General features: G+C 44.5%; 1 protein-coding gene across 1 annotated transcript in view; it reads right to left on the bottom strand.

Moving 5' to 3' along the window:
* Positions 1 to 15000, bottom strand: part of LOC143035834 (fat-like cadherin-related tumor suppressor homolog) — a 742303-nt gene that overhangs the window by 4064 nt on the left and 723239 nt on the right. Inside the window, exons 3-5 of the mRNA XM_076202877.1 lie at positions 8924 to 12463; positions 5794 to 5895; positions 1885 to 2084 (exon numbers count right to left, since the gene is read on the bottom strand). Of these exons, the coding sequence (XP_076058992.1) occupies positions 1885 to 2084; positions 5794 to 5895; positions 8924 to 12407 (3786 nt within the window). The 5' untranslated portion in view covers positions 12408 to 12463. The remainder of the gene's footprint in view (positions 1 to 1884; positions 2085 to 5793; positions 5896 to 8923; positions 12464 to 15000) is intronic.

Genomic DNA, 15000 nt, shown 5'->3' with positions numbered 1-15000 from the left:
AGAAGAGAAGAAAGAAGAAAATGAAAAAATATATATAATAAAATTGAAACTGGATAAGAAAGAAGACAGAAATGGGCTGAAGAAGAAGAAGAAAGAGAGGAAGAAGAAAAACAAGAAGGCGAAAAGAAGGAGGACAAGAAGAAGAAGGAGAATAAGAATAGGATGATGATGATGATACTGATGGAAAAGAAGAAAAGAAGGATATAGAAGGCAGACCAGGATGAAAAATGTGAAAGGAAGTTGAACGGCTTTAATCCGGAAGATGAAAATATTTGAACCGCAAAAGGTGTGACAAAGAATAAGAATAATCAAGAGACAAAAAGAAGAACGAAGAGTAGAGGAGAAGAGTAGGGATAGGGATAAAGAAGAATAGGAGTATGACAAGAAAGAATAAAGAACAGAAGGAGATGGAAAAGGAGAATGGAAAGAATGGGGATGAGGATGATGAAGAGGAATAGGAATTGGAAGATAAGGATGAAGAAGAAGAAGAGGAGGAGGAGGAGGAGGAGGAGGAGGAGGAGGAGGAGGAAGAGGAGGAGGAGGAGGAGGAAGAGGAGGAGGAGGAGAGATTTGAATACAGGAGGAAGCAAAGTAATGGGAGGAGGAGGGGAGAAGGAGGAGGAGGAGGAGGAGGAGGAGAGGATAAAGGGAGATACAAATGCAGGAGGAAGCAAAGCAATAGGAGGAGGAGGAGGAGAAAGATTAAATGTAGGAAGAGAAGAAGGAACCGGGTGAGGAGGAAAAAAAGGAAAAATATCAGAAATGAAAATGATAGTTACCATGAAAAGTAAGAAGCATCCTTAAAGATGAATAAAGTTAGTAAACCTCTTTATATGGTAACTCATTTTGTAGACTGCATTATAAGCGACACCATTTTATACGAAGCACCACCCTGAATATGATCTCAATCGATTGAGACCTTAGTCATGACTAAGGGTTCGCCACAAAATAATAAGTGATGTCCGTCACTGGGTTCAGAAAAGTATCGCAATAGGCAGGATTTCCAGTGTAGTGGTTGATTTGCCTGAGAGGGTGTGAGGAAGGAGAATGTTCGAGTGTGTTGGAGAGTAAGGGAAAAGGGAAGAAGCGAAGAGAGGCCATGGCCAATAACTTAGAAGGATGACACAGTGACACAGCTAAATGGTTCTGTCCATAGCTAACGACAACCTATTGTGTTTTTGTTTTGTTTTTAGTGGCATATAATGTTCATAAAATGGGTCCCTTTGATCAATCAATATCCCGCTTTCTCCAGAACCTAACCACATCTAAACATTTCCAAACATTTTGGTTAGAGTGAAAGTGGAAGGCAAAATTGATGGACGAGTAAACTGGATAAAAAATCAATGTGGCCCTGATGTGCGCACACACACACACACACACACACACACACACACACACACACACACACACACACACACACACACACACACACACACACACACACACACACACACACACACACACACACACACACACACACACACACACACACACACACACACACACACACACACACACACACACACACACACACACACAGAGAGAGAGAGAGAGAGAGAGAGAGAGAGAGAGAGAGAGAGAGAGAGAGAGAGAGAGAGAGAGAGAGAGAGAGAGAGAGAGAGAGAGAGAGAGAGAGATAACTCGTTCAAGCGAAATGCGCGGCTGGTCTGGAAGCCATTGGACAGAAGAGAGTCCGAGTGATTTATGGAAAAGGATGACTAAAATCTATCAAACGGGAAAGGAGGCCCAGGGGCCGGAACGCGGTGGACGGGGAAGACGGAAGGCGCCCTTGGGGCATCGGGACGGTGGGGGGAGTGAATGGGGTCCACAACGGGGGTCAGGATGTGGGCCAGGACGGGGTGGGAACGAAGGTGAGGACCCTACCCGGGCAGTGTCTAGGATGGGGTCTGGTATGGGGCGGGCGGACTTCATCTGGTACAAACTGTGGCATGGGTACGAGTTGTGGTCTACGACGGGATTTAAAACAGGGGCAGGAACGAGGGCCGAAACGGTGGCCGGAACAGGGGTCGGGCCAACATCACGGGAACGGAATAATTTGGCCAGAACGAGACGGCGGGAGGCACCTGAATGGCACAAGTTGTGATGAAATGGCACAAGTAGAAGCCCAGCATCGCCGGAAATGGTGACGGGGGGTGAGGGGTTGGGGGTTGGGGGTTGGGTGGGGTTAGGAATGGGAGTTGGAAAAGGGTTATGTGTGGAGGGAGGGTAGACAGGGAGGAAATTGGAATGAAGGAGGATGAAGTAGAGAATGAACTTGAGGAATAACGGAGAGATCACGGCGAGGCAATAGAGGTAGGAGAATAGAAGTGCAACAAGATAGGGGAGGAGAACTATGAGGAGAAGGAAGAAAAGGAGTACAAGAAGAAAAGAATGAGGAAAGTGGAGAGGGACGAAAAGGAGAAGAAAGAGGGGGAGAAGAAAAAGAAGAGATGAAGGAAAAGGAGGAGAGAACAAGGAGTAAGAGAAGGAAGAGGAGGAGAAGTATGGGGGAAAAGGAAGAAAGGAATAGAAGAGTGAATAGGTGTAGAAGGTGGAAAGGAACGAAAAGGAGATGAAGAGAGAAAAGAAAAGGAGAGGAGACGGAAAAATAGGAAGAAGAATAAGAGGATGAGGTGCAGGAGAAGGTTAAGGAGTAGTACGAAGATGAATGAGAGGTGAGGAGAAGGAAGTGGACGTGTGGAGTAGAAGGTGAAGGAGGAGGATCAGAAGAAGGAGAATGAGGAAGGGAAAGAAGTGGAAGATAAAAAAGAAGAAAAGGAAGAAGAAGAAGAGGAGGGAGTGGAAATCCTTGAAAACCAAAAGGAAAATAGTAAGACCACTAAAGAGACATAGAAAAAAAAAGAGGAAAAAGTGAATGAATAAAAACCTCATTATCAATTAAAAGTGAGACAAGGAGGGTAAAGTGACTGAATGTAAACTGAATGAAAGGAAGAATGAGAGGATAATGAGTTGAGTGAAGAAGATAAAAAAGAATAAGTTGAGGAAGAGACACCAAGTTAAGCATGAATTTGAGGGAAGAATGACCTCAAGCAACACTGTCCTTTAGTCGTTCTGATCTGCACAGTGGCCTGCAAAAATACTATAGAAACATTGGTCATGAACATAAAACATCTGACACCTGTCATCGGGGGAAAATTATGAGAGACAGGGAACACGGTTAGAGCCCTGGTCGTCACGTCCACAACTCGTTCTCCACCGGTAGACCGAATGCAGAATTCTGATACATCTCATATGCATGTATGACCTTATTGCAGGCATAAGAAATCATATATGCTGGGGCAGTCAATCATGGACAATCAAATATCTGAAGTCCTAAAGAAATGTACACATGCATTCATTCGTCAACGTGTTTAACTACATAGAATAATAACTGAAAAGTTAAGCAAACATATTAGAAATATTGTGTGTGTGTGTGTGTGTGTGTGTGTGTGTGTGTGTGTGTGTGTGTGTGTGTGTGTGTGTGTGTGTGTGTGTGTATGCGAGTATCTATGTGAGTGTGGTTGCCTGTGTGTGTGTGTGTGTGTGTGTGTGTGTGTGTGTGTGTGTGTGTGTGTGTGTGTGTGTGTGTGTGTGTGTGTGTGTGTGTGTGTGTGTGTGTGTGTGTGTGTGTTTGTATCTATGTGTGTGTGGTTGCCTGTGTTTGTTTGCGTGTATGTACTCCCTTGAAGTGCGCAGTCACGTTTGTGAAAACTCATTTGTCTGTGACGTGCACTCGTGTGTGTGCATGCACAAGTGACAAAGGAAGGCCATAGACACCAGCACACAGATAATCACATCAGTATTTTTGCAGCCATGGCCAGTGAGCATATACAAAGAATGGTCTAAGAACAAAGCCCAAGGGACACTTTCAAAGCGGTAGAAGATGACCTTGGTGTCCTAGTGAGGATTGTAATGAATGCAGAAGCAGATGCGTTTGTGACTAGAATTGATTCCTCCTGTGGAGGTGGAGGTGGAAATGGAGAAGTGCGGACGTGGAGAACTGGGCATGGATGTGATGTCCAAGGATAATTTTGGAGACGAGGGGTTTGAAGTGTATGATATGTTGGAAGAAGAGAAAAATGAAATATAGCTTTCAAAGTCCACAGGAGGTTGGGTGGGTTTGGAGGTGAAGCGAATATGCTGGCATGTTATTTACTTTTTTTTCTTTCTTTTTTTCCTCTGAAAAGGATAGATTTTTCTATTTTTGATGGTGAAGCCACAGCAACCAGGGGAAAGGGACTTATGAAGGAATCTCCTCTCAGCATTGATGTTCTTTGGTTCATCACATCATAGTTACATTTGGGTCAGAACACCTTGGTCTAAATGGATTCTTGATGGTTAGAGACCCATTTTAGGTAAAATTCTGATATTCCCCTCATCTGAATATAAGGTCAAGTCTTAGCTCCATTATCATTCCACTTTTGCCGAAGCCCCCCTACCCCAGGAATCCGGCCACGGTCTCCTGGATTGTTGGTAGTTCGTGAACATACTAAAGTGTCATAAGTGTACCAAGGTTCCAAAGGGTTAACGGTACCTTGAAATTCTTAGTTCCGCATTCACGTTAGGCCTTCAGACACCTTTTTAAAATTTTGCTTTGCTTAATTTCAGACGAACTTCAGAGAGGGAGGGATCGTCATTGAATTCTGGATCCACCCCTTAGCTAAATCAAATTTGATACTGTCAACCATAAGGAAATATATAAAGTATGAAAGGAAACTAGGACACATCCGGCTTCATGAGTAAAATATTTTGATAAAATGCATCATGACAGAATAATTATGTTTCTCCATCCATATCATGAACTGGGAAAACGGCTTCCCTGGGGCAATGTCACGCTGGCTGAAAAGGGAGAAAGAATCTGAATGCAGTGGTTGAAGACGAATTTTCCAGGAAGTTCGCGGAGGATCTGAAGGAGGGTCTGATAAGAGACTTTGACGGGCACTGTAAGTTACGGTTGAGGGAAATGAGTTAGGGAATGAAATGCAGAGAACCCTAAGTGGAGAATGTTCAGGGAAAACGCAAGATTAGGAGGGCAGACGAGATGTTCAGCTATTGAGGCTGTGGAAGACACTGATGAATGAGATTCGAGCACAGCCTACGTGTAACTCCTAATTAAAATTCAGCCTTTGGTTGTGAGGTGGGCCATATGTTTTTCTAAATATCAATTATATTACAATGAAAAGAATTGTTTAACGCTTCAATTAGCATCGGTCATTTTCAATTGGCATCGGTCATTTTAGTATTTCTCAGGCTATTGCCATACGATTTCTTTCACTTTGAGGTGTATTCTCCATATAATCCTTTAATGCAAGACGACTTTAGCCTCTTTCTTTCTACCACTAGATACTTTCAATCAACTCTGAAATTCACTTTCTATCTATGATAGGATTAGAAAAATGTGATGACGGCAGCATTTTCACAGTTGAAGCTCAGGAAGGGCAATAGGCATTTGGCAGTGACTGTTCCTGGCAGACCATCTACACTCTACAGTAATTCTCCACATCTACGGACTCCCGACCCAGTCAGTACAATATCACATTTTTGCATCCAGTTCCTCTATTCCCATTCCCGCTTCTACACAGATTCCAAAATAATTCTCCGCCGATGGTGTTTTGCCCTTCCCCACAATTTCCTTTCCCCTTCCTTTCCCCTTCTAATCCTACCTTGATACTATCTACCTTCCCCAGCCTACCTCAATATTCACACCCTCAAACTCATTCTCCCAAGGCTACACCTCAACTATATCGCCACACACAATTTCTCGCCATTTCTCGCTATTTCTCCAAGTCCCACGCCTGCCCGGGCTTTCGATGCATTGGACATCAGACCCTGTCTGGTTGTTAGGAATGGGAAGGGGAGCGGAGAGAAATGGGGCTGAGGGCAGGATAACGGAATCTGGGGTATGGGTAAAGGTAGGGGTATTAGGAAGAATACGATATTGGAAAGGACAGGATATTGGGAAGGATGGGAGATGACGAAAGATAGTGATGGATTTGGTATACTGAACGATAGGGGATGGGGAAGGATGGAGGATGACAAAAGATGGGAATGGCAAAGGATGGAGGATTACAAAGGATGGAAATGGCAAAGGATGGGATATGAAGAAGGATGTGGGATGAAAGAAATAGGGGTCATGAGAGTGATACATGTCTCGTATTTACCCTGTCCCCGTGCAAGTTGTTTTACGGAGATGATACGAGAAACCCCTTTATTGTCCCTCATTTCGTTGACTTCAAGTCTCTCATAAACAGCTTCTATGATTTCACCTCTTCACCACAGTATTATCCTCAACAATAGAATCACTGGTTAACGACAATGAAGTATTATCAAAATAATGTGGTTGTTTGGTGCTCCCGCCAAGCGATTTTATTTACCTGAGGGAAGCTCCTCCACAGAGAAAGGTTAAAGAAACGAATTTTGGGAATGAAAATGTTAACTATAGATACTCATGGAGTATATATGACTTTGGGCAGGTAAGATAAAGAAATAAAGTGGGGAAAACAGGGTGAGGATGAAAGGATGGAAGGCAGTGCCTACACAACGTTTTTATTTAGTTTAATATTTCACTGAATTTCAGCAAGAAAAAACACACAGATGGAAATGATATAGAAGTGAGGCCTCAGGGTACACTCGGCTCCCCAAAATCCCAATCCGCTTTTATTCCGAAGTAGCCTTGCGTAGAGTATTCTATCTGGAAAAGCTAATGAGCATTTGGGCGATCACGCTGAGGGCGTGGGTGTGTGATCACATAGGAGTGTCACTTGACACACATCCTAGGGTCCTAAATAACGAAAATGTGTGTTATGCCCACCAGACACACTTATAATGAGTATTCCTGGTGGCAGGAAATCATCAAATGCGTCAACTCTATTTGTTTATATAGTAGTAAAACGAGGTGAATGGGCAGGGGTACCAACTTTCACTCATAATAACTTAATTTACTCCCATGTAAACAAACACTGCGTTGTCATATTTCACGGAGCCCGCCGTCGGCTGAAACTGTTAAGTCGAGGTGACTGCACGCTTTAATGAAAATAAAAAGTAAATACAATCAAACAAGGAAAGTGAGAGAGAGAAGGAGAGAGAGAGAGAGAGAGAGAGAGAGAGAGAGAGAGAGAGAGAGAGAGAGAGAGAGAGAGAGAGAGAGAGAGAGAGAGAGAGAGAGAGAGAGAGAGAGAGAGAGAGAGAGAGAGAGAGAGAGAGAGAGAGAGAGAGAGAGAGAGAGAGAGAGAGAGAGAGAGAGAGAGAGAGAGAGGGAGAGAGAGAGAATAGAATAGCGGGAGAGAATGAGAGAAAAAAGTGAGAAAATGAGAGAGAGAGAGAGAGAGAGAGAGAGAGAGAGAGAGAGAGAGAGAGAGAGAGAGAGAGAGAGAGAGAGAGAGAGAGAGAGAGAGAGAGAGAGAGAGAGAGAGAGAGAGAGAGAGAGAGAGAGAGAGAGAGAGAGAGAGAGAGAAGCGGGAGAGAATGAGAGAAAAATAGTGAGAAAATGAGAGAGAGAGGGAGAGAGAGAGAGAGAGAGAGAGAGAGAGAGAGAGAGAGAGAGAGAGAGAGAGAGTGAGAGAGAGAGAGAGAGAGAGAGAGAGAGAGAGAGAGAGAGAGAGAGAGAGAGAGAGAGAGAGAGAGAGAGAGAGAGAGAGAGGATGAAAGGCGAGGTTGGAAGGAAAGAGTGAAAGAGAGCGAGTGAAATTCAAGAGGACCGAATTTGCATGGAAGCCAAGAACCGCTTTTCGAATTCGGATCACGCCGAAGAAGCCGGGAACTCGAGGTCACACTAATGTGAAAAAACGTGATTAATCATTTTAAGTTGAAAGGAATGAAATCCAATCAATGACTAATGACCACCGCCTGAAGCAGAAACGACAGAGGAGGGGTCTCAACAAAGGAGAGCGATTATGAATAATAATTAATTGATTACACTGATATCAAGGAGAATAAATAAGAAAAACGACAGCTTCAAAAAGATTTGCCTAGGCTAGTATCATATTTTTTCTCAACTACTACCAGACCATTTTATTCCATTAGTAACGCCATTCTTTACATATGTTTAGATTACCTCGACTGTGTCTAAACATTCTCTTACATTATTTTTTTCCGTTGTCAGGCAGTTTCATCTTGATAAGTACGAAAGATGAAGCCAACTTCTCCCTGCCCTAAATGGTTTCAAGATTTTTTCTAGCGGAAATACCTTAGATAGATCACCTATTCAAGACCAGTGAGCGTTCAAATGACTCGAGGAGACATACATGCAAAAATTGAAACGTGGTACAGCCACTCGAACCTCCGCTAACACGATGACAAGTGATAGTGATTTAACCGATTGCGCCATCAAGAGAGATATAAGCTAAGCCCAATTTTTTCTTATATATTTGCATGCTCGAGTTACATACATAAACACGAAATTTTGCGTTCAACCCATCTCCATCATGATAGTACAATTGGTAAGTATACAACGCGGGAAAGTATTTGTACAACAGTAAATGTGTCCCAGTGAACAGATTTACATTCATCAACCACAGTTCACTTTAATTCTAAGCCATCAACATCGAGAAACCTGAGGAGGCATACATGCAGAAATTGAAAAGTGAAAAATTTGTGTACGTGTATGTACGTGTATGGCATGCCGAGCCGTTGACATAAGATTCACTACTATCAACTTAAGATATGGATTTTACACTGGCAAATGTCAGATAAATGAATACACTGCCAGGGTAAAGTCGCGCTTAGGGGCAGTTTTATCTGGCCAATATAGGTATATATATTTTTGTCCACATTTTATTACAAGCTAAATAAAGATAATTTTTTTTAGTGAGAAGGAAAACCTAGTATAGCACCGCAATGAATGAGTGTTGTGTATGATACAATACAAAATTTATATTTAAAGTATAACAAACCCTGATTTAAAAATCAAATAATAAACATTTACCTTCATTGTCGATGGAGAAAAGCCCAAGTCCTTCTCCGCCGGTGATGGTATAGGTGACAACACCTCCCTCAGGGTCCCGCGCCTTTAGAGTGGTGACATAGGTCCCTGGAGGGTTGTTCTCCTTCACCCACGCCCTCAGGACCCGCTCGGGGAATGAAGGTGGAGACATATTTTCGTCCACATCATGCACTTGGACAAGGAGGTGGGCATGTGCGAACAAGGCGGGGTGTCCACCATCCTGTGCGCGGACGGTGACGTTGTACACTTGTCGTTTCTCGTAGTCTATTTTCTTAGCGATTCTAACCACACCGGTTTCAGGGTCTATACGGAATGTGTTTTCATGCCCATTGGTCAAACTGTAGCTCACTTTCCCTCCCACACCTAGATCGTCGTCAGTGGCATGGAAAGTCGCAACGACCGCTCCAAGAGGGAGGTCCTCGGGCACGCCAATCATCAACTCCCGAGCTGCACCGAAGTCGGGCGCGCAGTCGTTCATGTCGATGATGGAAACGTGGACGATAGCTAAAGCCGTCAAGTGGTTATCCGGGGCACTGTCCCATGCCCGAACCCGAAGATCATACTGTGCTCGGCGCTCTCGGTCAAGAGTTCCTGTGACGTAAAGCACCCCGGTATTTTTGTCCACCAAAAACTGTGGAGCATCAGTGACGAGTTCATAAGTCACTTGAGCATTGAGACCTTCATCAGGATCAATGGCACGAAGCTGGGCAACGCTAGTGCCATTCCGGGTGTTTTCCGGAAGGTGGAGGCTGTAACTCACTCGAGTAAACTCTGGGGGATTGTCATTGACGTCGAGGACGCGAACCGTCACGTTCTTCGAGGAACTAAGGTGAGGAACTCCGAGGTCGTAGACTGAAATGTTGAGAACATACTGTGCTGTTTTCTCGCGGTCCAGAGGCGCCCACAGCTGAAGGACACCAGTGGCCACATCGATACGGAACACGGAATCCACGTCTCCACCCGCCACGGCGTAGACCACCCGGCCGTTGTGCCCGGGGTCGCGGTCCGTTGCAGCGACAGTGAGGAGCTCTGTACCGATGGGAGAGTCTTCTAGAATCTCAATGGATTCCGGGATGGTGCTTGAAAGTTCGGGGACGTGGGTATTGTAACCGTACCTCGGCGGCAAGAGAGCGTAGTGTTCAACCGCTGCGTTGTTCTCCGTGGCAGCCGCCACTACTTCAGCTACCTTGGACCTGATTCCCGTATCCTGACATTCCACACTAATAAAAGGCTGGTTGCCCGTCGTGACCACATCTCCGCCTCGTTGAGCTACGACTGCAAGTGTGACGCTAGTCACGTCTGACGTGTGAAGACCGTCCGTTGCCGTCACGTTGACGATCCTAGGTTGTGGTCGTTCGCCTTCACCAATGGTGCTCCTCAAGTCACAGGTAAGTGCCAAGACTCCAGCTGTAGCGTCTAGTGCCCAGCACCCGTCCTCATGCCCACCAGTCAAGCGGTAGCTGACCACACTGTCAGCATCCAGATCGAGGGCTGACAATGTCAGCACACTGGTGCCAACAGGGGCATCAAGGGATACCCAGCCAGCACAATCGATGCCTTCGAATTGTGGTCGGTTATCGTTGACATCACGAACCTTCACCTTTACTGTGGTCTCCGTCTCGCGCTTGAAGGGCGTGCCCCAGTCGGAGGCGCGGACCTTGATGGTATAGATGCGCCTCTGGGCCTCGTAGTCTAGGATCGCCGTGGTCTTAATGGTCCCATCGAAGGGGTCAATGCTGAAGGGTACTTGGTCAAGGTTGGCGATACTGTAGGAGATGAAACCATTCTCGCCAGAGTCGTTGTCCGCGGCGACCACTCGCGTCACATATGAACCAACGGGTTCATTTTCGTCCAGAGTGACTTCGGTATTTGGCGTCGAGAACTGGGGTGGATTGTCATTGGCGTCTGATACTCGAATGACCACTTTGGCTGAGGACTGTTTCCTTCTGGCGTTACTGGCCTGGTCGAGGGCAGCCACTGTAAGGCTATAGTAAGCTGTGGTTTCCGCGTCTAACCAGTCTGCGGTAGATATGAGTCCTGTGTTAGCGTTGATGGAAAACCTCTTTGCTTCATTACCTGCCACCAGCCTGAAGACCACACGTCCATTCGGGCCCTGGTCAGTATCGAGAGCGGCTACCCGGACAACAGGAGTATTGGGCGGTGCCTCCTCACTAACGAAGACCTCGTATTGCTCCCTGGCGAAGACTGGAGCGTGATCGTTGACGTCAGCAATGTTGACATGGACGTTCGTATGGGTGGTGCGTTTCGGTATGCCGTCGTCTGCTGCACGGAGAGTCAAGTTGTATCCTTTAGGGGCTAGCTCTCTGTCCAACAGCCTCAACACCGCAAGATTGAACTCTGTGCTGGTGGAACCGCGCGTGATACTGAAAAGCCGATCTGGGTCCCCACTCACGATCTCGACCTTGGAGACACGACCACTTGGCCCTTTATCGTCATCGTGGACTGTTAAGATGGCGTAAATGTATGTATGGGCATGTTCCACGATGCTTGGCAAGTGTTGCACAATGATCCTAGGGTCGTGATTGTTTACTTGCTTGACTCGCACTTCGACTGATGCCTCTGCAGCTCCTGAAGACCTCGAGTTTCTTCTACTGGGCCCTCGATCTTTGGCCAGGACCGTTAACCGGTGCAAAGACGTTCTCGTGAATATTAGCGGTCTCGTTAAGCTAACTACTCCAGTGGTCGGGTGGACAGCAAAGTTGTTAGTGTCAGCGTTTGCTAAGGAGTAATAAACCTCCCCGTTCGGACCCGCATCAGCGTCGAGAGCCGCAACGGTGACCAGAGTCGAATGAAGTGATGCATCTTCTCCAGCAGTCACAGAGTACTCGTTCGGATAAAAAAGTGGCATGTTGTCATTGATATCCACTACCTGAATGCTCAAGTTAGTCTGAGCACTGAGATGATTCACTCGGACCCCTTGGTGACCCCGCACCTGCCCCACTATTTTGAGATTATAACGATCTCGTCGTTCTCGGTTCAAGACATCACCTGCACCCGTTCTTGTCCTCACGTGAAGCACCGAGAGACCACCAACTTCCTCTGCCTCCGACGTGAAAAAGTTGTCCGGATCCCCATTTTCTATAGAATACACCACATACGCCCCAGGGGGTACCGCGTCTAGGGGGATCCCTATAAGCTCCTCAGAAACTACGTAAGTCCTTGGAAGAGAATTTTCATATATGGTGGCAAAATACGAGTCTTTCTTAAATTCAAAGGGAGCCAGTGGGGAGAGGGTAGGGGCCGCAGCTGAAGAAGAGTACGACGATGAAGATGCAGCAGTTGTGGCAGCTGCAGTTTCTGGTCCCAAAAGGGCCAAGGCGGCGATGACCACGAGTAAGGGCAAGGATGACCCACCTGGTAACCTCCTCAGCTGCCGTTCCAGTCCGCCCACTCTCTTTTCACCACGCACCACCACCGCCTCCGCCTCCACTTCTTCCGCGCCCATTTTAATACTTCGAAGTCTTCGTTTCCTTCATCACGGCAAATGAAACATCGTCACTCCTGCAACAAGGAAAGAACACTGGATTAGCTTCTGCTCTTGATGATTCAAAGTTTCAAGTTTCTGTTGGATATGTAATGTCTGCTAATTAATTATTTTGTTTTGCGTGTTTGTTTCTATTTGTTTGTTTGTTGTTTGTATTTTCACGTAACCTTAATATGCAATCCGCTATGATAAAGCGCGTCCACACCAAATCTTTTGGACATAAACCAGTAAATGATGCAACGTTACGCCCCGATTCATAGAAGGTATCACTTTACATTTTTTTTTTTGGGGGGGGAGAAGTGTCTGTGACATGTTGATGACTACTGTGGCCGTGATCTGAGAGTGCGTCCACGTTGGTCACGATCATGCGACAAACTGGAAGAAACACCGAGAATGTGAAGCTGTATTACTCGAAATTTTACCCATAGAGCAAGTGTCTTCAACATCCTACAGTGGTTCATTTAGACTCGCAGGGAGAATGGGAAAATAACAATTTTCGTTGATTTATTCATGTCTGCCCTATGTTTGCCCAAAGTATGAAATTATCTTTAACAAAATTTGCCTAAATTAAGTAACTCATTACCGTGGTAGACGACAAGTAGTAGATTTGTTGTGGTAAACACCAAATGGCCGTTTTTACCCCGAAGGCACTCAGAACAAGGACGAATTGAATAATAATAATAATAACTTAGTATATAGGTTAATCAAAGTTAATCAAGATGGGCTTAAACAGGTGAGGGCGTGAACAAAACCTGGAATATGCCTCTCATTTCAATCAAATAGTTTTTCATTTGCCACTTCAAAATCTACATTATATCACGCTCCTGCCTTGTGGATGTAAACCTGAAATAAGTATAGTAATAATATATGGGCATTTATATGAGCTAACATGCCCAGTCCAGATATATGCCGGAAAGGCAGATCAAGCGGCTAATAAAATTGAAAACCCCACCCACTTACAACATCACGCACACTTAAATATACACATACATGCAATCCAACCTTACACAGAAGTACACAGAAGTAAGCGAACGCTCTAACAACTACATATAATCACAAACAGTCATACACGATGAAATATGACTCCTCATAACTCAAAATAGTGCTTCTTATTCAAATGCAAAAAGATGTTGTTATTCCACACATAATTTCTGAAACCCAACGAGTTCCCTGCTAACAAGGCTCGCCTATAAATAACACTTGTGCAACTAAAGCCTGCACTACAAAATATAAGACTGAAAATATGAAATATAGAGCAAGTCTATACCCTACCACAATATTTGGTAACGCAGAGCAAAAGCATTCCTGATGGTAAGGAACTGGTTCCCAATCATATAGATGTGATATTCGGAAGTACTGCAATTCAATTCATCTACAATGATGCAGAATAATAAAATTTCATACCATCCTATATATAGACATCCATATTTATTGTGCGAATATGTTTATGTGTGTGTGTGTATATGTACCTGTGCGTTTGTGTGTGTGTGTGTGTGTGTGTGTGCGTGCGTGCGTGCGTACGTGTGTGTGTGTGTGTGTTTCTGAGAGAGAGAGAGAGAGAGAGAGAGAGAGAGAGAGAGAGAGAGAGAGAGAGAGAGAGAGAGAGAGAGAGAGAGAGAGAGAGAGAGAGAGAGAGAGAGAGAGAGAGAGAGAGAGAGAGAGAGAGGGAGAGGGAGAGAGAGAGAAACTTATTGCAGATCAAATGCTTTCCGACGTGATCAAAGGACTAATTTTGTTATTTTACTAATTTGTGCAGAACTCCTTGGCCTTTTCAACGTTAAGATTTTGATAGGCAGATTGACAGATATAGGCATATGTCTACACACACACACACACACACACACACACACACACACACACACACACACACACACACACACACACACACACACACACACACACACACACACATATGTATATATATATATATATATATATATATATATATATATATATATATATATATTGCAGTATTTCACAAATGACACGTGAATATAAATTGTAGAAAAACCACTGGTAAATAAGACACGTAGTTCGAACGTTTTCCCTTGATGTCTTGAATAGACGAAAACGTTCTGACTACGTTTCTTATTTACCAGTGGTTTTTCTACAATTTATATTCATGTGTCATATATATATATATACATATATATATATACATATATACATATACATATATATATATATATATATATATATATATATATATATATATATATATATATATGTAAAACACTGAATGGGTCCCAGTGATTAGAAATGCATTTTAACAACCACAGTGCACTTTAATTCTAAGTCATCAACATCGGGAGACCGAATGGAAGCCGACATGTAGAAATTGAAATGCAGTACTGCCGAGGACTCGAATTCAGCAATCACGTGACAAGTTCCGTAGTAACTTACCAACTCCGCGTGGTTTGTAAGTTACTACGGCACTTATCATGTTTTTGCTGAGTCCGCGTCCTCGGCAGTATCGCATTTCAATTTCTGCATGTCGGCCTCCATTCGGTCTCCCGATGTTGATGGCTTAGAATTAAAGTGCATCGTACTTGTA

Source organism: Oratosquilla oratoria, chromosome 2, assembly GCF_046742065.1.
Source record: "Oratosquilla oratoria isolate Oo_2021 chromosome 2, ASM4674206v1, whole genome shotgun sequence".
Classification (NCBI taxonomy): domain Eukaryota; kingdom Metazoa; phylum Arthropoda; class Malacostraca; order Stomatopoda; family Squillidae; genus Oratosquilla; species Oratosquilla oratoria.
Note: the sequence above shows the minus strand (reverse complement) of the source record. Positions and strands in the feature narration are given on the sequence as shown.